We start from the raw sequence: 26307 nt of genomic DNA on the forward strand, positions 1-26307 counted from the left end.
CTTTTTAGTTTTTAGCAATGTCAAACATCATTTTCCGAGGTTTCATTTTCAAACTGGGCCTCCATGTTTTAAATTTGGGCTTTTAAGGCCCAATAAACGTTTTATTCTTTTAACAACTTAAGCCCTAAACCGAAAAAAAAAAAACAACTTAAGCGGTTAAGCCTAAACTCTTACACCAAGAAAAACATTAAAACACTTAACCTAACCCAAAGAAAAACAGTCTTTCTTTAATAATGTTATGAAACTTGGATTAATGGTCAACATGGTCAACAAAAGATACAACTGTGAATTATTTTGATCATGCTATCAGTTAAATGATAATGTAACATATTTAAAAAAATATAAATATAATATTTTACAAAATGATAATGGTTCCTAATTTATTTTTTAGGCTGCATTTAGTTTTTGAGAATATGACAAGACAAAACACTAAGAACAAGATATAAAACACATAGATATAAAATTTAGTTTTCTTGTATTCTGTTTGATAATAAAGTAGAATAAATTATGAAAATCTAATTTATTCTCATTTTTTTCATTGAAAAAATTTAAGAAAAATTTAATAATAAAAGGTACGATTATAAAAAAATAACAAAAATAATAAACGAAAAAATAAGTTGTGTGACTTGTGTCCCTTATTAGTGTCTTTATGTCGTTCCTATTAGAATAGACACAAAATATACTAATCAATGTCTTTGGATATAATATCTCTGTTCATGTCTCATTTACCAAATACGATTTTGTATTTCTGTATCTTTATCATCCTATCCCTGTGAGTAAATGCAGTCTTAAGGACTAAATTGATGTATACATTATTCTTCAGAAATTATTTTGATTATTAGCACTATAAAATTATTGTGAGTTGTTGACAATTGGAAAGATTATGACTTGCACCATTTAAAAAAAAAAAAAAAAAAAACTAATGTCAATCATGTATATACATTTGTTTATCTATACATACTAGAATTCAGGAGGAAACATCGCTGATGTGGAATTTTTTTGAATTTTTGAGTTTTCTTTAAAATAAAAAATAGAAAGCACATGGTCTGAGTCAAAGAAAGTGGTTTCCTTTCACATCACTCTCAGTTCCAATCTTGTGTTTCTCTTCTTCACTTCACAAACCACTCCAGCCAAGGGTTTCCGATCAAAGAATCAAGAACCCTCCAAATATTCCGAGAATGTCAACCCTAACAGTAATACCACTCCATTTTCCAAACCCTTATCCAATCCTTGTGGTTCTTCTTCTTCTCCTTCTTCTTCACCTGTTGTGAAGAAATCGTGTTCCAAGTCACAGAAGAAGCCACAATCCTCGGCAGCAAAGGAGGGTGTTGTGAATTCTGTGAATTCCGTTCAGAAGAACAAGATCAGGCAGAGGAAGTTCGTTGTTGCAAAGAAGAATAAGAACAAGAAGTTCGAAGGGAGTGGTGGTGATGGTGATCAGGGTTCAAACTCAACGCTGTCGTTTTGTAAGTGCAAAGAGAGCAACAAGAACAACAAGTGTCTCTGTGTGGCTTACCAGAATCTCAGGAAGTCACAGGAAGAGTTCTTCAAGAACAAGCAAGCACAAGAACAAGAGCAAGATCAAGAAGATGGAGCTGCTGAGATTGAGAGAGTGATCATTGAAGAAGAACAACGACAACAACAAGAAGCCATAGGAGAGGATTGTGGTGGATAGTTCCAATTGTATTAGGTACCCAAAAATGGCATCACACTCACCAACCCGTTTCTGTTTCTCTCTCATTGTTCTCTGTGCAGTCTTCATCTTGGGAGCTAACGGAGCCTCACCGTCCCACTCGCACAACGCTGCCCCAGCCCCCGCCGTGGATTGCTCCTCCCTGGTTCTAACCATGGCGGATTGCTTGTCCTTCGTCACCAATGGCAGCACCACCACCAAGCCGGAAGGTAACTGCTGCTCCGGGCTCAAATCGGTTCTGAAAACAGCGCCTCAGTGTCTGTGTGAAGCCTTCAAGAGCAGCGCTCAGTTCGGCGTCGTTCTCAATGTCACCAAGGCCCTCGCTCTCCCCGCTGCATGCAAAGTCTCCGCCCCTTCCGCTTCCAACTGTGGATGTCAGTCAAATTATAACTTCCTTCTTCCTGTTTTCGAATCTTCTCTCAGATAAAGTTTTCATTTTTATGTGACTTTTTTTTGTTTATTTTTTGCAGTGTCTGAAACACCTGCCGCCGCTCCTGGTATGTTTCTTTCTCACTTATAATCCATTTTTAATTTTAGATTCTTAGCAGCATTTTATGGAATATGGATTTGTGGGATTTAATTGAAATTTGATTCGATTTGTAAAATGAAAAGAAGTTTGGGAGGGGTCACATGCTTAGACATATATAAGAGGAGCCATACCTGATTTTGTAGTTTTATTATTTTTTTTTGTTATTAATTTTTCACGGACTGTGGATAATGGAAAATTAAACGTGATTTTTTTTCCTCTATAGTGTTTTCATTCTATATGCTCTACATGCGTTCTGATTTTTGGGTACCTAATACAATTAGAACTATCTACCAATTAAAAACAGAGAGACACTTTGGTATATCTACCAATTAAATGATATACAGATGTGTGTGCAAAATGATATATATGTATCTATGTTATACTACTTATTTAATAATAGCATTTATCTGTTTGTGTTGATGTTTGTTATACTTTTTATTCAAACTGCAGTGTATCTAACAGGACTTCTAATGGAGGTAGAAGAAGCAGAAGAAATGTAAGTCTTCTGGATGCTTACCTTTTTTGAGAAAAAAAAATGAAGATTTGATTCAAATGAGGGTTTTCTAAATTTGAATTGAATGGATTTGCTTTTTTCAGAGTTTGGAATCAACTAGCACCTTTGGGGGAAGCAGGTGGAAGAAGAAGCAGCAGCTGAGAGTCACCAGCCAAAAACCATTCAAGCTAAGAACTGAGGTAATGCCTATTCTAATGCAACAAATTGATTGATTGAATCAATTTTCCATTGATTTTTGAATTGGATAATAACATGGATACTGTAATTCAATGCAGGAAAGGGGGAAGGTGCAAGAGGAAGAATTTGTGAAGAAGATACATGAAATGATGACAGAGGAAGAGAAGCAAAGGATACCAATAGCCCAAGGGCTTCCATGGACAACAGATGAACCTGATGTGCCCATTTTGCTCTCAAAATCTTGTGTTCAGTTCACAACTCATACTTTTTCCATTTCAGTGACATGCTTGCATTTGCTGTATAGACTGTATTGAGTTACTCAACTATCTTCTGTGCTAATATTTCAGTGTTTGGTAAAGCCTCCTGTCAAAGAAATCACACAGCCGATTGACCTGCAGCTTCACAGTGATGTGCGGGCAATGGATCGTGCTGAGTTTGATCATCAGGTACCAACTCTTATTTTCATTTTGTTTAATTTTGCTTCATTAAGTGTAATATTGTGTCATGAGCAGCATCATTGTAAATTCTGGATCCATATTTCATAGATTTGTCGCTACTGCAAGCATCTTTCATTTTTAGAAAAATACAAATCGGTAGACAATAGAACACTGTTTGATAAATGTTGAACCATTCATGAATCATGTAGGTTGCAGAAAAATTGAGTTTGATAGAGCAGTACAAATTGGAGAAGGAGAGGCAACAAAAGGTACTATATTACTATATTCAGATAACTCCTATGCTAATCTACCATTGACATCATCGCCATCCCCTACGGTGCTGCCGTTACCGACTTACCGGCGCCGCAATGGGCTTCTTCCTTTATTGTTCTGAGATCACTAATCGTTATGATCCCCACCCACAGTCCTAACCGTAGCTACTCGAATGCATCATCTGAGAGCACAATGATGGCGACGACGCCGGTGGGATTCTGGGGACTCTGAACGAGTGACGCTCTTTGGAACCTCAAGAAACCTGGTTGGTACATTCTCCTCCTCCTCCGAGATCTCAACCGGCGCACCCTCATGTACGGATCTTTTCAAACCCTGCTTCTGAATTTTTTTTATCTTTTTTTAATTTAGGGTTTTCAGCTGCGTTTTCTTTGGCCAGGCTTTGCGCTGTTTTATTTTATAAAAGTTAACTTATATCAAGGCTAATAATTGTCAGTTGCATCCTGATTCCATTGAATGGGTTTCATTTTTTATGGGAGTTGCTAATTCATTTAGTTCTATTTTGTGTTTGAATCCTGTATTTCGTCATTTTTCTATTTCTTTAATAAGTTGATGTTGCGCTTTATAAACTGATAGAGTGATAGAATCATAAATGCTCTTTGCAAAACTCATCAATTTTTTTGTGGAAGGTTTTTCATTCAGCATAAAGCTGTTGAGTGATGTTTGTTATTTTATAATGCTTCAGGTATTTTTGTCTCTTTCATTTGATGAAGATCTTGGGATGTAATTGCAGTGATTCCGCACAGAAGAAGAACGGTGAATTATATATGAAGTGCTCTAATAGTTGTAATAGGAGTTGATTTTTGTCAAAGTGCTCATCAAATTATAGTTAATTCAATTTCCTATTTTATACTTCATTGATTTTTCTTTTTTGGACAGAGTTCAAGCCCAAGAGCCCAACGAAGGAAATAAAGAAATGAGGTTAGGAAGAAGAAGAGGTGAGGAAGACAGAAAAACAGCTATGGCTTCTGATTCTTCACCCATCAACAACGGTAGGTAGCTCTCTTCTTCTTCTTCTCTTTGGTCTTCTTTCTATTTTGTAATATTTTGTATTTTATTTTTTATTTAAACCTTTTTTGTTTCAGGTCCTTCATCTCTAACAATTCCCCTTCAAGCTCAACCGGCAACACCTTCTCCTCCCTTGGCGATGCTTCTCGTCGCAATCATCGTCGTTGAACTCTTCCATGCCGTCCGCCTTCGATACCCCGCTAGTGCATTGTTTCCGGTTTGCCGCAGCCACTGATGCTCCACCTACTCCAATGTGATTCAGAGGCTCCTGAAGGATTATTCTCCAGTAGAGAAATTATCGATTCCGACACAAAGTTTCATGAGTTTTGTGAGGAGTTCTATCGGTCTGTGAAGAACAGGGGAGTGGCAAATTCGGGGATTGATGAGGCTGAAAGTTGAAGACCAAGGTATGGTGGGTTAATTCTATCATTGATTTCCTTTTATGATCTTTTCCTTTTATTCAAAATCAATATCTCTGGAGCTTTATATTTCTATACAAAAAATTAACAGAAGATAGCTAACAATTTTTTCTGGGTTAACTGCATTTTCTTTTCTCTACCAATTGAATCTAATTTGCTATGGTTATTGTGGCTTGTGTTTTGCTTTTACATAAATATTAGGAATTATGTTGGATTATTTATCAGAAGTATTACCATATTAATCATTCTTGCATGGCTTTATATCAAGAATTATGAGGAATCTATTAGTTTTCTTTCAAATGCCTTCTCTGACATCGATATCAATGTATCAATATCTATTATAAGATACTAGAGATTACAGATTAAATACAGATGGATATAAGTTTTGTGTCTTGGAAGGCAATTTTCTTTTATTTAAGTGAAAGAGCTAAATCAGATCATGGGTTAAAGGTCATTTCATTTATTTAAATATGCTAATATATCACATTAATTGAGATAAGTACATATGAATAGTGTACTTTCCTTTTGAATGAGAATGAGAATATCATACCCAGTATCTCATCAGCTATGGCTAAGTGAATAGCCTTTTGAAATTTTTAGTGGTTGATTGCTGTGAAATTTAGGATGAAGTCATTCTTAGGGTAACTGTTTATTCTCAGTGTTCATGTAGAGTTGTCAACTATAGTTTAGGAGGTTAGGACAGTTAAGGTAGGTAGTTTTTCTCTATAGATACAAGTTCATTTTGATAGAAAGTAACCTTGAAAATTGTGTAGTTGATGTGATTGGTTAGGTACACGTTTATTGAATTTTATTATTGTTATGGTCTTTGGTGTGAGAGAGGATTCTGTTCATGTGATTTCAAGCATGTATGCTATTTATTAGGTTATGCAAAGTTGTTTTAGATGCATTAGGAGAATGTCTTCATTCATTCTTTTCATATTGTACTTCACTTTTTCTCTCTCTGTTTGACTGAGAAAAGAGTTTCATCCTTCTCTTCTCCTCATTTTTATAAAAATATTAAAGAAGAATGTAATATGGTTCTGTCATATTCTCCTATTGTTTTCTTTAATTTCAGCTTCCTCTTTGTAATTTTATTCAATTTCTTGAAATTTCATCATGTTTTGGTGCTTTGGGATCTGTATTCGGGAGCCATGCATAGATGACTTTGTGATTCCCACAACTTCATTGATTTATTGCTACAATCATGTGATTTTGATATGAATGTGGTTTATATGTTCATTTTCATTTATGAATAATGTAGTTCCTTCATATCATCATATGTTTTACTATCTATCTGTTCAAAATCAGTTCTTTTATATATCCTATGTTTTTCTTGATAATTATGGTTGGATTAGGATTATTGTTATAAGGTTGTTGGTTTTGCACATTGTCATGCTGATATCATTAGTATATATGTATTATGGTGTTTAGGGTATAAGCTTCTTAGTTAATCCAGTTTCTCATTTTATAGTTCATTGGTCAGTTTTGAGTGGTAATTAGACAAATTTGGTGTTCTTTTATTCTTAGTAATTTGGAACTAATAGTTGTGATGGGAGTTGGTTTTTGTCAAAGTGCTCATCAAATTATAGTTAATTCAATTTCTCATTTTATACTTCATTGATCAGTTTTGAGTGGTAATTAGACAAATTTAATGGTTCTTTTTTAGTAATTTAGATCTAATAGTTGTGATGGGAGTTGGTTTTTGTTAAAGTGCTCATCAAATCATAGTATGTATAGATTGTTTCTCAATCAGTTCTAGGGAGGTCAGGTTGTATTTTTATTATTTTATGCTTCAAATTGTTGAAAATATAATGTGAATTCCATTCTTCTGAAGTTATGATGGGATGTTAGTTTGAATGATGTTATTTGTGATCTCATCTCATTCTTTTATACATGATTCTGATGTCAGTCAAAGTTGTTGCTTCCTCATTTTATTTTGTCACTTTCGAAGTTATGATGGGATGTTGGTTTTTGAATTTTTCTTCAGAAACAAAAGATGGATTGGATGTGGTTAGGTGGGGAAAGTGATTCTCTTCCCTGTTTTTCAGTGTACCCTCACATGAAAAATCAGATTTTGGTGGTTTGGTTGGAGAAATGACATCATCTTCTATAATAAATAGTACTATCTTTTATTATTCTATCAAAAAAGTTATTTGGTTAATGAGAGTAGGTATCGTTACTTGTGACTAACTCTCCTTTGTCATTTGTTGCAAATCAATCCCATCAGCAGGTACTTTCATGGCCTCTCTGGTTATAGGTTTTCTTTCAAAAAGAAAAAACATTCCCCTTCTACAAATCACGTCAGATCTCCTGCTCTTCATTCTTCCGATGGATGATTATCTGCCTTCTGCACATTCGATTGGTAGGTGTTGATTGCTGTCAAATTTTCGATGATGTGATGGTCATTCATATTGTTTTGCCTCATAATCAGTGCTCATCCTTCTTTCCAGCGTAGTCCTTATATATGTATATATTCCCTTAAGAAATATACCCTCCAATGAATATATCAATTCCACTTTTGATTGGTTTTAAAGTGAGTGTTATATACACAATGATCTTTTATTTTTTTCCTCCATGGTTCAAATTTTTTAATTTACATCCTGAATTGGTTTCATTTCTCTGTCTATAAATTGGATCCTAAGTTTCACAAGTCTGCTGCATTACTTTCATGCTTTAAGAGTATTCTGAAAAGCCTTTCTACTTATTCTGATTTTATTTTCTGAAAGTCAAGGTTACAAGTGTATGCAGTGAGAAAACAAGTTATACTCATTCATTCTCATTCATTCTCTTGAAATGAACTTATGGAGGTTCTTTGATTTTTTTTTTTTTTGGGTTATATATAACTGAAGTGGTGTCTAAGAAGGAAGTACTATTTTATTCGAAATACCATTATAGTGAACATTAGTTGGTTCTAAATTTCTTTAGCTTGGTTAAAATTTCATAAAATGTCTCAATCTTATGCTACTGCAAGATTATATAGAAAAGATTATTTAAAGAGAAAGAGAGGACAACAAGTTGAAGATAGAAGAGGTCAGTTTTGCTATATTCACTTTTGGATTTTTTTGAAAGAAATTAAAATTTACATCTTTTCATTACAAATGCTTTTTACTATTATAAAATCGGTGTTCAATTAATATTATTGGTTGGATTTCTATGCTTTATTGTTTGATGTTGTTCCTACTTCTAATATTTCTATTATTTTAAGTTCAAATATATTGGTATGTGGTATTTATTAATCTACCTATTTAATTTTTTTGTTCTTCCCATAGTTTTAATTTTACATTTAAAGTTCTTTTTTTTTCTTTAGGGGGATCAATTATTTTGCAAGATACTCCAATTATTAATGCCAATTTTATATTATCAGGTATGAGTTTATTGTTTTAAATTTTCTAATTTCTTCGTTAACTTAGAAAGTATAGTTATTATTTACATTATTTTTTCAATTATTTTAAAATATAAAAAGGACTCTTTTCTAATCATTGTTATCATGTTTATATTTTTTGTCTATTTATTGTGGTTTATATATTTCATTATTGAATTAATTTTTGTATATTTTTTTATGTTGTTTATTATGCATTTAGTTATTAATAACTTCATAATTCATGATTGTCTGTTTAAATATTTCTTTGACGTGTATATCTTTATATTTGATTTATTTATAATAATTTTTTTTTTGTTTCATAATAAAAACCCAAATCAAGATGACTCTGAAATATATGATCCTACTGTAAATTCTTGGAATGAGCTTCGGTCTCCTGTTGATCATCCACTTTTTTCACAAAGTGAAGTTCAAGGTATTTCAGTATACTTATAATTGATTTATTTATGGAGTTTGCATTTTTCGTATTAATTTAGATATAATCTACTCATTCAGTATATTTAGTCACGTTATGTTCCTTTTATAATTTTAATATTCTGGTCGTAATAAAATTTATATGACATTTTTTTACCAAATATAATATGAAAAAAATAGTATTCATTGATTTTAAATACTTTCAATACAAGTGTCTTAAATTTGGTTAGATTATTATTATTATCAAATATTTATATTTTCAATTTGTAGACAATGAGTATCCAGTGAATAATTTCTGAATCTTTAATTGTTTTACTGGTATATTTTCTTAAGTAAAAAAAAATTAAGAAGCATTTAAGTCTTTATTTAATATAATTTTTTTACTTAGTTAAATTTGTAAGGATTTGTTTATTATTTAAATTTTTTATTCATTTTTGTAGGTTGTCTCGATATTGGTGACCCTGTGTATACTTGTCTATATTGTGGTGCGTCGTTTTGGTTACTAGAGCGGGTTGAAAAACAGTCAAGAATTAATCAGCCTCTTTTTACACTTTGTTGTTTTCAAGGAAAAATTCAATTACCGTATCTTCAGAAAGCTCCAGATTTATTATATAATTTGATTCATGGTCATGATAGTAAGTCTTTACAGTTTCAGAAGAAAATTCGGTATTATAATAGTATGTTTGCTTTCACTTCTCTTGGTGGTAAAGTAATAGACTCGGTGAATGATGGAACTGGCCCACCACAATTCATCATAAGTGGTCAAAATTATCATAAGATTGGAAGTTTATTACCTCAGGCTGGTCAAGTTCCGAAATTTGCCCAATTATACATATATGACACAGAACATGAGTTAACGCATAGAGAAAGAATATTTGGGTAAGGTCAATTCTTACAAAAATTTGTTATGATTGTTTGTAATTTTAATTTGTTTCTTTTATTTTCAATTTCATTTTTAGTTGGTAAGATACTAATATGGATGTAACTTTGATTATTATAATCAAAATGTTCGTATCCTATTGTTTAAATATTGTTGTTAAGATTCATTCTAATTATAAAAAATGCATGTTTCTTCATTTTAAGTAAAATTATTTAGTAATATTGTGTTATTATTTTTCTTAATTATAGGCAAAGTTCAAATATAGATAGACAGCTGATAATTGATTTAACCCAAATGATTGATCAACACAATCCCATAGCACAATCATTTAGAAGAGTGAGGGAATTCCATGAGAATCACCCGTCTGAGATGTTTTCTTTGAAATTGTTTAGTCAAAGAGAACGTGATCGAAGAGTTTATAATTATCCTTCGTGCGATGAAGTTGCTGCTTTGGTTGTTGGTGATTTTGATTCTTCTGATACTGGTCGTGATGTCATTGTTAAATCTGCAGCTGGCCAACTTCAAAGAATATATGAGACACATGCTTTATACTGGCCATTGCAATATCCCTTGATTTTTCCTTACGGGGAAGATGGTTATCAATTGGGTATTCCTTATCGAGATATTCAAGATATAAATGTTGCAGGGAGAAGGACTAGAGTATCCATGCGAGAATTTATCTGTTTTCGTTTGCAAATGAGAGAGGATGAGGATAGCATTATTCATAAGTCTAGAAGATTATTCCAACAGTTTGTTGTTGATTCATTCTCTATGATTGAGTCACAGAGGCTTTATGAAATCAGGAAAAAACAGAGCACAATTAGAGGAGAAGTCTTACAAGGTATTGAAGAAGCTATGCGACGCGGTGATACTGAAGCATCATCAATTGGTACTCGAGTGATTTTGCCTTCTTCCTTCACTGGTGGTAAACGTTACATGTTTAATAATTGCCAAGATGCTATGGCTATTTGTAAGCATTTTGGGTATCCAGATCTATTTCTTACCCTTACTTGCAATCCTAACTGGCTTGAGTTTCAAAGATATACTAATCGTGATCAAGTTCCAATTGCTGATCGGCCAGACATTGCTTGCCGAGTCTTTCATGCTAAGATGAAGTGTCTTCTTAATGATCTTAAGAATGGTGTTTTTTTTTGTCCTCTTAATGCAGGTATATCGAATATAGACAATTCTATATTGAATTTATGCTAAATTTCTATATTTACCGACATTTTTTTACTATTTAGGTATGTATACAATTGAGTTTCAAAAAAGAGGTTTGCTACATGCACATATTCTACTTTGGCTTGATGGAAGGAATAGATTGCAGAATATTGAAATTGTTGATGAGTTGATTTGTGCGGAACTTCCTAATCCTATGAAGTTTCCACATTTGTATAGTGTGGTTAGTAAATACATGATTCATGGCCCTTGTGGTAGGGTAAGACCAACTTCTCCATGCATGAAAGATGGAAGATGCTCCAAGTTTTATCCGAAGCAGTTTGTTAATTATACGAGTTTTGATGAAGATGGTTATCCTATTTACAAGCGTCGAGATATTGGTGTTACAGTTAAAAGTCATGGTGTTGATCTTGATAATAGATTTGTTGTTCCATATAATCCATTATTGTTGATGAAGTACCAGGCTCATATTAATTTGGAATTTTGCAACAAGTCAAATGTTATAAAGTATCTTTTCAAGTACATTAACAAGGGTCCAGATCGTGTAACTGCAACTATTAGTCATTCAACTGAGACAACTCATTCTTTTGAAGTGGTTGATGAGATCAAACAGTATTATGATTGTCGGTATCTTTCACCTTGTGAATCTATGTGGAGAATTTTTGCATATGAAATTCATCATAGATGGCCACCTGTGCAAAGACTCAGATTTCATTTACCTAATCAGCAGCATGTTGTGTTCGATGATCATGATGCTATTGGCTCTGTTTTAATAAGAAATAGAGATTTGATGACAATGTTTACTGCTTGGATGATGGCTAATCGAACATATGTTGAAGGACGAACACTAACATATGTTGAGTTCCCAAGTAAATTCGTTTATGATTTACAATCTCGACAGTGGAAACCAAGAAGAAGGGGATTTTCTATAGGAAGATTAAGTTTTGTTCATCCTTCAACTGGTGAGCTGTTCTATATGCGTATGCTTCTCAATGTGCAAAGAGGATGCACCAGTTTTCGAAGTATAAGGACTGTCAATTCTGTTTTATATGATACATTTCAAGAGGCATGTTCTGCCATGGGTTTTTTAATAGATGATAATGAATTTGTCTTGGCCATTAATGAAGCGGCTGAGTTATCTTCTGGCACCCAATTGAGAAAACTTTTTGTTTCATTGTTAATATCTGGTTCTGTCTCTAGGCCCGTTTTAGTTTGGAATCAAACTTGGAAATATTTATCTGATGATATCATTTATTACAGGCGAAGTGAGCTTCATTTTCCAGGTATTTACTTAATCTTTAGTTTATCTTTTTTATTTATAGGATTAAGAAAAACTCTTAACAATAAATAAATAGAAAATGATATGCAGAAAGTTTAGAATACATACATAGCATGATAGAAAAAATTTTCAAACAATACAAGTTTTTGATATCTTAATGAATTTACTAACTGAAAAAAAATATATTGCAGGAATAACAATGACTGACGAAGAGTTACAAACATTTTGTCTAATAGAGATAGAGAAATTGCTACAGGCCAATGGAAAATCATTAAGAGATTTTGCTGGTATGCCGCTTCCTAATGTTAATTTGGTCTCACAATTTAGTAATTCTTTGGTGTTGCGTGAATTAGAATATGACATTTCTGTGATGCTTGAAGAACACGATTCAAATTTTTTAAAGTTGAATGAAGAACAGAAGTCAATCTATGATAGGATTATACATTGTGTTACTAACAAGGAACACGGGTTGTTTTTCATTTATGGGTTTGGTGGGACTGGAAAAACTTTTTTGTATAGACTCTTATCTGCCAAATTGCGTTCTCAAAGAAGAATTGTTATTAATGTTGCTTCAAGTGGAATTGCTTCATTATTGTTACCTGGTGGTAAGACAGCTCATTCTATGTTTGGTATCCCAATTGAATTGAATGAAGATACTATTTGTAGAATTCCGAAAGATAGTCCTAAGGCTGATTTAATTCGACTTGCTGAGCTAATTATTTGGGATGAAGCTCCAATGACTAACAAGTTGGCATTTGAAGCTTTAGACAGAAGTTTTCGAGACATAATGACGTCGATTTCAGTGTCTAACAAAGATCTACCTTTTGGAGGAAAAATCATTGTTCTTGGAGGTGATTTTCGACAGGTTTTGCCTGTTATTCCTAAAGCTTCTCGTGCTGAGATTGTTATGGCATCAATCAATTATTCAATTCTTTGGAAGCACTTTGAAGTGTTGACGTTGACAAAAAATATGTGGTTAGAAAGTGCTACAAATCAATCAAATCTGGAAGAATTGAAAAGGTTTTCCGATTGGATTCTTCAGATTGGAGAAGGGCGTATTGGGACAATAATTAACGAAAAGCTTTTAGTTCAAATTCCAAATGAGTTTCTGATTTTTCCTTCTGATAATCCAATTGATGATATTATAAATGCAATTTATCCTGAGATAGTTAGAAACTTTGATGATACTGGTTTTTTCCAAGACAGAGCCATATTAGCTCCAACAGTAGAGATTGTTGAAGAAATCAATGATCACATTGTTCAATTGCTACCTGGGACAGAAAAAGAGTATCTAAGAGCTGATTCTATATGTGGTAGTGATGCTTATTGTGATGTTGATGTTGATTGGATAAATACTGAGTTTTTGAATCAAATAAAATGTTCAGGGTTACCGAATCACTCATTGAAATTGAAGAAAGGTGTGCCTATTATTTTGTTGAGAAATATTGATCCAGCTGGTGGCTTATGCAATGGTACTCGCCTTATTGTTAGAGATCTAGGAACAAATGTGATTGGAGCTGAGATTGTCTCAGGGAGTCACATTGGAGATAAAGTTTTCATTCCTCGGATGAATTTAATTCCGAGTGACGCTGGGATACCTTTCAAATTTCAACGGAGACAATTTCCTATAAACTTGTGTTTTGCAATGACTATCAATAAGAGTCAAGGTCAAACTCTATCCAGTGTTGGACTGTTCTTGCGTCGACCGGTATTTTCTCATGGTCAACTCTATGTCGCTATTTCTCGAGTGAAGAGCAAAGATGGTTTAAGAATTTTGGTATCTGGCGAGGAAAATGATGATTCTACTTTAACTCTTAATGTCGTATTTAAAGAAATATTTGATAAGATTTTATAATTTATTTTGTTTTGTTTTTATATTAATGTAATTTTATGTGGTGGTTATTTTTTGTAATGATACTGCTTTATTGTATTAAATATAAAGATAAATTAAAATATTAACTTATTTTATATGATTCAGTTTATTCAAATACGTTTTAAAAAATTATTTTTCTATTTACTAAATTGTATTTTTATGAAATTATCTTTAAAAAGTTTTTTAATTGGTAAAATATTTTTTTTTAATATACTCTTAAATAATTTTTTATTTATTAAATTTTAATTTTACCAAAATTTCTTTAATAAAAATTATATTTTACTATTAATTTCCTAATATAATGCACATTTTTTAACATTAAATAAAATTTTTTTATCAATATTATATGTATAACAATTAATAATAATAATTAATGAACTAATAAATAATTAACAAAATAAATTCCTTCAAATCAATAACCCACTAATCCTGAAATCCTAAACCCACTCTCACCTCCACATTAGAGAAAAGAGAGAAGCCACTCTCCACCAATTATTATTACCGTTTTAATTTTGATTCTCTATCCGTTTTATTTTTCATTTATATTTTTGTGGTAAATTGCTAAAAGATAATTGAAAAACATTTTAAAATGTTATAGTATAATTTATTTATAATAAAAAAAGATAATTATAAAAAAATAGCAAATTAATGGATTACATGTTTACATATAATCTTTTCACACTTTTTAAAATTGATCAAATTAAAAAAATTAAATGATTTTTGAATTTATGAAAAAAATTCATGGAATGTATATTACTAAATATACATTTTACTGTTTTTCATCCTTTTCTTTTAATTTTTTTTTCTTTTTTTCTCTTTTTCTTTTTCTATATTTTAATTTTTAATTTTTTTATTTTGTTTAATATACCTTTCGATCATTATTTTTTTTAATATGTATGCATTTTGTTATATATATTTTTTTGGTTATTTATAAATGTATAAAATAATATACGCATTCTATTTTAACTAATTATATTTACTTATTCTAATTGAAATATCAAATTATTTATTTTTCATATCATGTATAAGACCGTGCAATTGCACGGGTCTTCACACTAGTTATTTAACATTCATATGGGTGTTTACTAAACAAGATCTAAAGGTAAAAATATTATTTCAAATATTGAATTATGGAACATATTAGGACAATGCATGGTGATGAAGTATGAATTGATCTGAAGTATATAATACTTGAATTTGGAGAAAAATTAGTATAAAAGTGAAAAAATATAACACACAAATCACAATACATGTTTATAACATGTGATCATGTTTCTGCAGAAGCTTTGAAGGACATTAGATTAATGATTGAATTCTAATATAAGAAAATGGACTGTGTTCAAATTTTAGTTCCCAATTGCATTGTTCATGTTGGGTTAAATCAGGGACACGTATTAGGCAGAAACTTTAATTTGTTGGAGAAATTAAATAATGTCCAAACTAACCCTATTTGGCGATAAGTTTTTAACACAATCGAAAGTTTGTCAAGATATTAATTAATTAATTAGTTGGATTTGATTTGGTAAATTTAACTAAGTACAGACACTCATGAAAATCTAACTGTTATATTATATCTTTTGATATTCTTTCTAGAAACAATTAAGAATGTTAAAAATTGCTAATTACAAATTTTAATTAGTTAGATAGGGTAATATATGATACTCACCGAAAGTATTTCACGTACCACACACGCATTTTACAATTATATAACTTTATGCCAAACTTCCACGAATATATAAAAAAAAATGAAATAATGACCCCATTAATGAATTAATTAATCACTCAAATTAAAACCCATTTACAAAGTCTTCATTCAAGTTACTATCATTTTAATAATTCTCGTGTGCTTTTCACTTTCTTTTCTCTTTGTTAACACGTGTGTTAAGGTTCTACTATGTTATCAAATAAAACTACTTTTGTGAAAAACCAATTGTAGTTAATTAAATGATCATGAGTTACGAGAATCTTAATCTACGTCATTATCCATGATACCAAACTACTTTTATATGTGGAACTCTAGTCTTATAGTGGAATATAATTATTCTGATGAGTTATTTATTTATATTTACTATAGCGTTTGGTGGGAAACTTTTCATCATTTCATTATCCAAACTCCACAATCTATGTAACTAACAAGATAAAATTAAATAAATAAACAAATAGAATAAAAGTTAGCTAGCTAGGTTGGTGGTTTTAGTTGATCTTTATAGTTATTGATACTTATTGAACTAAACCTTTAATCTATATACAAATCTAAAGGCTTAGTACCAAATGAATACAACAATATGATCATAAAAAGAACCAAAGGGCATGTCATATTGTTTTTGCTTATAAGAATCTTTTCAAACATGATATTTGGATCTTAAAATACCATTAATAAAAAAAAATAAATGAAACAGACATGCTAAGCGTCCAAGCATATTTTGAACCAAGTTTTTAACTAAATTTCCGCGCGCTTTTTTTTTCAGACATAAATAAACATATTTTTTTGTTATATTGATGTTGTTATTGTTTAATTTCTTTTTTTTTCTTTTTTCTTTTTCAGTCTCTTTTATTATTATTATCATCGTCTTCGTCTTTTTCATTTTCTTATAGCACCTAACTAACAAAATATATTCACAGTAAAAATTTATGTATTATGTACAAAATTTTTATATTATACTTCAAAAATTCATGTGTTATATCAAAAATTTTTTTGTAGTCTTTAACAAAAAATTGTGTGCTAGAAAAAACACTAAAGAAGAAGAAAAATAACATATGCATATTTTTTTTCATTAAGTTTTATACTAACATAATTAAACTTAATTATAAAATTATTTATACATATAGTATTACTCTAAATGAAAATCTCAATTTGATGTATTGTATTTTAACTTGGGCATTGTTTGGAGTAAGATTCCTTAATAATAATAAATTAAAACTACTTAGATTTGAGATATGTGATGTACAGACAATCAGACATGTGGTGGTGCTTTTCTCTTACAGAAAGTGAGAAAGATTGGAAAAAGTGAAATTGGTTTCCACGAACTCGTCTCGTGCTAAGGTTGCTTGTTTCGTGAATCACAATTAATTCATCTTTTCAAGAATAAGACACCATGGAATAGAAGCTAAGCCTACCAACTTATTTGAACAATATATATTGAGCAATTTACATAAATAAATTATTTATCCTTTGAATTTATGCAGTTATATTATTTCTAAAATAAAAATGTAAATACATTATTTTATATATCTGTAAAAATGAGCGGTTTATGTAAATACAAAATCCACTGTTATTAGTCGCGGATTACATGCAAATAGAACAACATAAAAAACGCTAAAGATTGTCGCAGTTTCTATTTGTTGGTGCTTTATCATAAATCAGTAGCAGTTTATGTGCATAACGGTTTATGGTAACACCATACGCACGTCTCCCTATGCACATAAACCGCTACTGGCAGTAGCGGTTTATGACCAAGCACTAACAAACAGAAACTGCGACTAGCAGTTTCTGTACTGTCCCATTTGTATGTAATCCGTGGCTGACAACAACAGATTCTGTGTTGTGACGGTTTCTATAGATATATAAAACAATGTATTTGCGTTTTCATTTTAAAAACAATGTAATTACGTAAATTTAAAGGACAAACAATTTATTTATGTAAATTGCCCATATATATAATTAATTTGAAAATTTGAATCTCATCTTATCTATATATATAATATAAATTAAAAACTCACAATCTAACAATAAATTTTTAAATAAAATTTTAATTCGCAATAAATTAGTCCTTAATTTATTAAATTAAAATATATAATCCTCAAGTCAAATTATATTTTTTTTTACCATAAAGTTAAACTGATGATTCTCTTTATTTTTAGAATTTAATTTTTATATATCATCAATATAAAAAAATTAATATTTAAATTTAGTAGTTTAAAAATCATATAAATACATAAATTTAATTAGATAAATATGTATAACTCTTTACAAATTATTACATTAAAATTAACTTCTTATTTTTATCTTTACATTTTATTTAATTTTTTATTCACATATTTTTGTTAATTTGCTAAATATTATAACACCCTAAAAAGTAAAAAGACTGTGTAAACTTGTTAGCAAGAACAATATAGTAGAAAATGGGCAAAGCAAATAATAACATGGAGATTGGTTGGTGCATCAAATGATGGAGTCTTAAAAAATATTCATACAAGTGAAAATATTATATGTTAAGAGGGAGATTCAAGACAACCAATCAAAATTTGACATATTTATAATTAATTTTATGTGCAATGTGTTTTTTAATCATAAAGTTTCTGCAAGGTTTGCAGGCTCATGGCAGCTTTTACCTTTTCTTACCCAATAGAATAGAAGATTATGTTAATTAACTTGGATTTAGATCCACCAATCAAATAATTAAGCATTTATATTTTTCCATAATTTGTCATTAATCATATATACCAAGATATTGATGTTCTACTAAACTCACATAAACAATATGGAGTCTTCTATGTATTAGCAAACTCAAATGTGAAATTAGTAATTAAATACTATAATCTAATTGACCGTTTAATATATGTTATGTTGTTGTTGTTATTATTATTATTATGATTATACCTAATTATTGGTTTATTTGTCACTGTAGTTATAGGAAAAGGGCTATACTCAAATGTAAACATCCATCTTTATTTGATGCTACGAGTTTGATTATTGATTTAGGGGAGTTTGGAAAGTTTTAAAAATAATTATTTTAAATTTTTTACTTAACAAAATAATAGTATTAATATTTAGTATAATTTTTAAAATTAAATTATAATTTTTTAAGAAACTATTTAAAAGCTTAGAGAGAAATAAAAAAAATAATTTTTTTCATAATACTACTACTTTTTATCACATTTCTATAAAATAAACACTTTTAAAGCTAAAAATTCAAACACAAAATAACTTATTTATAATATGAAGTACCTGAAACGAACGTTTTCTATATTACAAGGTATATGGCCTTAATTAAATTTAAAATCTCTATATGATTTACTCAAATTAATGAAATTATAATGCATATATTTATGCAGCATTTGAGTATGAAGTGGATAATTGGATTATTGAAGGCCTCAATAGTTAATGGACCCTCCACTAAAATCATCAAGCACGATACACAGTTTTACTATATTTTTCTCTTTTCCCCTTTGGGAAAAACATTTATAGTTGCCTTCTTTCACTCATATCTATAACTAAACCATAATTAAACTTGATCTTGAAGGTTTTTTTTTTTTTTTTTCCATGAGTCTCTAATATAAAATTGGAGTTCTCAAAGTGCCACCAATAGGACTATATACTCCAAATTAAGGGGAAAAAATTATCCATTTTCTCTTGAAAAGACAAATGATAAATATGAAAAAGTAATAAAAATTTAAAAATGATCAAAATTAATTAACATGACTTTTGAAATTAAGGTAGTATTTGTTTTGAAATATTAGGATAAAGACGAGACTGAAAATTTTAAAAACAGATAACGAAACTTTAATAACATTGTTTTATTCCAATCCAACACCACAAAAGGCAAGGGTCCACCATACGAATTACCGACTTAATGGGTCATTGACCCGCATGCAAAGGTAATCTACGTGTTATCTCATATCTTGATGGAGACCTAAATAACTGGTAAAAATTTTCAGAAGGACGGATCTAAAACAAAGGGTTACTTGAAATACAAAGTATAAATTGGGAGGGACTTATCCCTCGATAAGTATGCCACTCTTATCTTAATTAACAAGCTTTATTGTACGGATGCTCATTTTAGCATTAGAGTATCATTATATGTAGACTCACCCACCAATCCACCAACGCTCGGAACAACACTTCTCTGTAAAACTTGGCTCAAGTTCAGAAAACATCCTCGATCAACTCGTTGCTCTTGACCCACCAACCATCCGATTCATCATTCTAGCGAACAACCCAAACATATTTTATATTTAAAATACCTGCAATTAATTCTAATTTTATTATTTATATAAATTAAATTAAAATTTCATTCTTATTTCAATTTCTATTTTTCATTTTATCTCAAATTTAATATTAAAACTTATTTTAATTTTTGTTTTTCAATCTCTTTCTCTCGATCAGTCTCTCCTCTAAATATTACCTAAATATACAAATGATTCTTTTCGGTAACAAAATCAGAATAATAAATGGCTACAAATTTTAAACAAATTTTAACAAAAATTTGAATAATAAAGTGGGAGGGGCCAGAATGTAATCAAGTTCCATGAGGAGCTGAGGACTGAGGACGCCAAGTGGCTTTACCATGGATCCTCACCACAACAGATATTTACCCCCACAACAACATCGCTTTCCATTGTTTATCTTAGAAGCACCTCATCACATATAAACATTACAAAGTGCTTCCAGGATCTACACAAACATAATATATATATATATATATATATATATATATATATATATATATATTAATTAACATTTTTAGTATTTAAAATCGACTAAATATTAAATAAAATTAATAAATTTTATTAATCATTTATTCTTTTGTGATTTTTTAAAAAATCAATCGTTAACTTAAAACATTATAAGTTATAAATTATTTTAAATTTTTTTTAAATTTTATTAATCAGCATTTTTAATTAAATTTAGTCATTATTTAACCAACAAATATCATTCTTTCTCAAATGTCTCACACGCACCTTATGAAGTTTTACTTATGTCGCTCATTCCTTCTCAAATACTGGTTGTTTACTGGCTCAAAATCTAAAAAAGTACTAGTTCTCTAGCACTGTTAAAAATTTATATCAATCCAAAATTATTGATTACATTTTTTATATATTTGAAAGTTAGTGTAATAAATTTATTCAAAATATACATAAAAAATAAGTCTTCAATTGTATATTTATTAATGTCTAATTTTAATGAAATTTGAGTAAAATCATCTATATATAATTCAATAGTTGGATTGAAAAAATATATATCCTATAAAAATTGAATAATATAAATTTCATTAAATTGACATGGTATTATTTAAATCACATTCATTTATTTCTTCTTTACATAAATAAATTTAGTGGAGTTTAGTGTATAAATAATATTTTTTTATATATTTCTAATTTTTAAGTTAATTGAATTCAAAATTATTTATTAGAAAAATAAAATACTTACTATATTGATTTGTATCATATATATTATCATACACAAACTTAATAAATTAAAAAATTATATCATAATTTTTTTCTATAAGCATTTTATTTAAAACCTCTTAATAATAGTATTTTCCTTCTCTTAAACATATACTCGTTAGGTGTTTTCCTCCTGTGCTATCCCACCAACGGCAATGTTAATTTCCCAAACTACCCTTGTGCACATAGCAACAAAGTAGCCGGCAATAAGGGAGTGTTTGGGAAACCAAATAAGAAAAATACCGGTCAACTGTCCCTTAAATCAAACAGTGACACACAAAGTCCCATACACATAAACACTCCCCCTTATGGTCCTTGCGTTAGTTAGTGGGACCTAAAAAGAGAAAAAAAACCAAACACACCACACCACACCATAACAACACCATAAACAACAATATAGCTTCTATTGTTTTCTTCTTCTTTTTTTTCTTTTTCCATGTCTATCAAGAATTACTTGTTATTATGAATAATACTATTGGTGTTCTCTTCTTCCATGGCGAACAAGATTAGAAGGAAGATGTCACAACTATGCAAGAGAATTGTTGAGGTTGATATAAGGTGGGGTGTGTTGCAAAGGGTATCTTTTGTTGGACAATTTTTTCACTTCATTTGGGATAGGCTTCTTGTTTGTTCTGTTGGGAAGAAGAGTAAGTCGTCTCGGTATACGAGACTTCCCCTTGGGGATTCTTCTCTGGCCGTGGCCGTGTCAGACGACCACGACCAGGGATTCCACCACACATTGGTTAGCGAAAGTGGGTATGAAACGGATTCCGATTTGGTTAACTTGAAGATCAGTTTATTGGGTGATTGCCATATTGGAAAAACTACTTTTGTGGTAAGCAACTAAGCATGAATTACAATAATAATGTTATTATTAGTTCAATTAGTTTCTCTTTGCCTAACTTTACCAAACTCTTCTTTATTAATTGTGTTTAGTTTATAGGCTTCAAAACTATGGTTTAGACTTTAGACTCAAATTTATTTTTATTTTCATTGAAAATGTGATATGGACATTTCAACTCTTGGTTTTTGTGATCAGATAAAATATGTAGGGAATGAACAAGAGAAGAAGGGGTTGCAGATGGAAGGGCTAAATTTAATGGACAAAACATTGTTTGTTCAAGGAGCTCGTATTTCTTTTAGTATATGGGATGTTTCAGGTACATATATATACTTTGCTTATTCTTTAATTCAACTTCTTCAATTCCATTTCTCTGTTTTTCTCTGTTTCTCTCTGTTTCTCTCTGCATGTGTTCTGCTACACTTTGCATTTTTTTATTTCTATTTCAATTTTTTTTCTTGGTTTGTTCTTTGTTGTGATGACTTTATTAAGAAATATGTTAGGTTAATTTTGTCACAAGATTTATAAACAAATTTGTATTATCTAATATTTCTAATAATAATGAAGGAAGAATACATGACTTAACTTATTAGTATTCTAAAAAATAGAATGAAAAAAAGAATATATATATTTATGGATAATTGTTATTGATGACAAGTTAATTGTGACATGTATGTTATTGTTGATAGGTGATAAAAAATCCTTGGATCAAATTCCCATGGCTTGCAAAGACGCAGATGCAGTTTTGATAATGTTTGATCTTACTAGTCGTTGTACACTCAATGGGTAGATTCAGAAACATTATCTTATTCTCTTTTATATATATAAAATAAAATTTAATTATTCTTGTTTGTTTTAATAATGTTATTAAATTTATAATTAGATTTTTGTATTTTTTTTAATTATATTCCTACACTATTTTTAATTTTATAATTAGGTCTTTATTAATATAAAAAATGTTAGAATTAATAGAATATTTTTTCGCAAATTAAAATTACCTACAATTAAATACTTCATTAGATCTTCGAACATATATTTTTTAAAAAAAATTTGTTAATTTTACCGTTTTTGACACAGAAAAAAACTTAATTACTAAATTAAAAGTCGGAAAGGAATCCAATTAAAATATATATATATATATATATATATATATATATATATATATAAATCTAATTATAAATTTGGTCAAACTATAGATACCAATAAAATAATTAAACCATAAAATAACTCAAAATATTATTTATATTATGTGGAAGCTTTTTAATTTAGTAACGTGATGGAACAAGTAATGAGTTTCTTTTTCCTAATATAAATGGGGTGTGTGTTTTTTAATTTGCAGTGTTTTTGGATGGTATAGCGAAGCAAGAAAGTGGAATCAGGTACCCAACACCAGCCACTAGAAAATTTAATTACTATAATTTTACGTGGTCTATACTTTTCGAATTGCTTCTCTTCAGTGAATTATTCAATTCACTTTCGTAAAGTTAACATCATCATTAATTAAAGTGTATAGTCTCATATGCTTTTCACATGTGCATCAAAAGCTTTTTCAAAGGAACAAGTACAATACACATTATTATTGATGTATGAGGCTCTACTAAATAACTAAATAATAATTATTTTTTTTGGTGACTAAATAAACAATAATTATTTAATATGTATTGTGATGAATAAGAATAAAAGAAATTTACATAAATAATTCAGTATATGTTATTATAGTAACAAAAATAATTAATTTTTAAATTTGTTACTAAAAAGTCATTTAAACGCATTAATTTAAACATTTTATATTATTAGTGTATCAAAATTAAACTCTATTATTTTGATTTTTTTTGTGATTATTGTAAATATGATCATTATTGTTATCCATGCAGACTGCAATTCCCATTCTAATTGGAACAAAATTTGATGATTTTGTTAGGCTCCCCCCAGATTTACAATGGACAATTGTCACACAGGTAATTTATGTAAGAATAATGCTGCAATTTATGTTAAAATTTGGTAATAAAAAAAAAAACAACTATAGGATATATTGATATATCATCTTATTACTTTTGACATGCATCTTCATCTTCATCCTATATGATATTTTTGCATAAATATAAAAACCTTTAATTGACTTGTGAAGATGATGAAAAATTCTTTTGGTAATGGACAAGGGTCTTTTTTAGAAACTCAGCATCATTAGTTGACATTTACTAAATCAAATTCTCTGAGTTTCCGCGTTTGGCACAAAAATTTGGTCCTACATGTTTATTATTTTAAGTAGATTGTCACTTTCTATCATCATATATACCATACATGTATATATTATATTATAGGAAGAATTTTAAGTGTACTAAACACTTTAATGTTATAATAATTTTAACTGTTGATCTTAATTATAAAAAATATATATAATATATATTAGTTAAAATTAACCATTAAGATTACTGAAATCAATATTCCAGATACATTTAAAAACTTTTTTATATTATAAGAAAATTTTTAAATATTTATGAAATATCAGTATTTCAGTAATTTTAACTGTTAATTTTAATTAATATATATTATATATATTTTTTATAATTAAAATTAATGGCTAAAATTATTAGACTATCGGTATTTGAGAAACATTTAAAATTATTTTTATATTATATACCTTGTTTTTTTCCTCTCTAAATCTAAGTACAGTGCAACTGATACAGGCCAGGGCTTATGCAAGGGCAATGAAGGCAACCCTATTCTTTTCAAGTGCAACACACAATATAAATGTCAACAAAATCTTCAAATTCATCATGGCTAAGCTGTTTAATTTGCCATGGACGGTAGAAAGAAATGTGACTGTCGGAGAGCCCATTATTGACTTCTATTGATTCATTTCGTGTGTGTACATACCTGGGGATCAAGAGGAAAAAGAACAAAAAAATATATCAATGCAAGTTGACTAAAGTCTATCACCATTCACTATATAAAGTATATAATTTACATCTTTTTCAAATTTAGGCCATTTTGATTACATCTTTATTTAGAGGGTAGGTTAGATCGTATGACTAAATTTTATGGGGCTAGTAACTACACTAAGTTCCCCCTAAGCCAAAACAGCTACTCATATTGGTGGTAGGTTCTAGTATAATTATATTATAGTGATTATATAAGTGTGTTAAAATTAAAGTTACACTTTTTTATATTTTTACTTTTTTAAAATAACACTAAAATGTTATTTTAATTTTAGCAACACTTTTTAAAATACTATAATCATGTAATATAGTCATATTATAGAATGACCCACTAATATTTTCTTATTGTGTGATCATATATTATTTTTACAGTAAAATTTTTATACATTCACTGTCTAAATTAGATATTTTGTCGGTCTTCTCCTCATATGTTTAAACTACCTGATGACGAAATTCTATCATCTTTTTAACAATAAGTCTTACTCTAATTTTTCTTCGTATGTTTTGTTAAATGTTTATAGCATCATCCCAAAAGCAAACAAAAAACAGAGAGAAAGATGGAGATCAAGATGGCAGTAATCTTTGCTGGCTTCATTTGTATCCAGTTTTATGTTATTCTTTTCTTTTTGTGTTTTATTATCCTCTATATATATAACCGTGACCAATTCATGTTTGCCACAGTTTTTTCAAGTACGGCAACTGTGGCTAAAGTGTGTGTTTTTACTGTTTCAAACCTCGTTTTGATCTATTATATTTATACGTACACAACGAACTACATTAAAAATTACTAAAGTACGTATGTGTATGTAGCGCTCTTCGGATACTTTGGAATTTGGATCACAAACTCTGTTATTGATATCATTAATCATTTCAAAGAAATATAAATTTGTGGTTACAACTTTGATAATTAAGTACCTTATCTTCTACCTTACCCATCATCTTGTCTTGTAATAATAATGTCACAAAGCGGCAAATTTTTGGGTTCTATCTTCTTGTCCTCATGATTCCTTTGTTCTTACATATGAAATAATAATCTATTACTTGAAATATACTAATTATTTTTGTAGATTTTATATTATTATGTATGGATACAAATTATCCTATATATACTAACTACTAATTTGATATGAACTAAGTCAAATCTCTATAGTACTCGTCAATTGGTTGTTAATACCGGATTAGTCTCCTCTAACACAAAAGAGGTTGATAATATAAAGTAAAAAGATTAGTGTTTAATCACTATTAAATTAAGATAACAAGATTAGTTCTTGTACATACAATAATTTAT

General features: G+C 29.5%; 4 protein-coding genes across 8 annotated transcripts; all 4 read left to right on the forward strand.

Moving 5' to 3' along the window:
• The first annotated feature begins 17 nt into the window (after nt 1-17).
• Nucleotides 18-1675, forward strand: LOC130939230 (microtubule-destabilizing protein 60-like). Its single transcript, XM_057867350.1, has 2 exons — nt 18-39; nt 1035-1675. Exons 1-2 carry the CDS (start codon nt 18-20, stop codon nt 1673-1675), a joined length of 663 nt encoding a protein of 220 aa, XP_057723333.1.
• LOC130939232 (uncharacterized) lies at nt 1674-4368 on the forward strand. Its single transcript, XM_057867351.1, has 9 exons — nt 1674-2067; nt 2164-2190; nt 2446-2486; nt 2623-2718; nt 2820-2915; nt 3012-3158; nt 3261-3359; nt 3560-3619; nt 4327-4368. Exons 1-9 carry the CDS (start codon nt 1701-1703, stop codon nt 4366-4368), a joined length of 975 nt encoding a protein of 324 aa, XP_057723334.1. The 5' UTR covers nt 1674-1700.
• A 5667-nt stretch (nt 4369-10035) lies between these two features.
• LOC130939233 (uncharacterized) lies at nt 10036-14054 on the forward strand. The gene is made up of 3 exons (XM_057867352.1): nt 10036-10909; nt 10986-12203; nt 12391-14054. The coding sequence occupies exons 1-3, from the start codon at nt 10036-10038 to the stop codon at nt 14052-14054; spliced, it is 3756 nt and encodes a 1251-aa protein (XP_057723335.1).
• A 7508-nt stretch (nt 14055-21562) lies between these two features.
• On the forward strand, nt 21563-25905 carry LOC130941465 (septum-promoting GTP-binding protein 1-like). 5 transcript variants are annotated; one of them, XR_009070647.1, is made up of 7 exons: nt 21563-22074; nt 22279-22399; nt 22770-22866; nt 23420-23459; nt 23955-24038; nt 24768-25035; nt 25541-25905. XR_009070647.1 is itself a non-coding variant. In XM_057869979.1 (6 exons), exons 1-6 carry the CDS (start codon nt 21733-21735, stop codon nt 24933-24935), a joined length of 819 nt encoding a protein of 272 aa, XP_057725962.1. In that variant the 5' UTR covers nt 21563-21732; the 3' UTR covers nt 24936-25427. The 5 variants fall into 5 exon arrangements, 4 of the variants coding, with proteins under 4 accessions (XP_057725962.1, XP_057725963.1, XP_057725961.1 ...); XM_057869979.1 differs by lacking the exon at nt 25541-25905 and having other exon boundaries at nt 24002-24038; nt 24754-25427; XM_057869980.1 differs by lacking the exon at nt 25541-25905 and having other exon boundaries at nt 24002-24038; nt 24768-25422.
• Nucleotides 25906-26307: the final 402 nt, after the last annotated feature.

The sequence above is a fragment of the Arachis stenosperma genome, chromosome 7, assembly GCF_014773155.1.
Source record: "Arachis stenosperma cultivar V10309 chromosome 7, arast.V10309.gnm1.PFL2, whole genome shotgun sequence".
Classification (NCBI taxonomy): domain Eukaryota; kingdom Viridiplantae; phylum Streptophyta; class Magnoliopsida; order Fabales; family Fabaceae; genus Arachis; species Arachis stenosperma.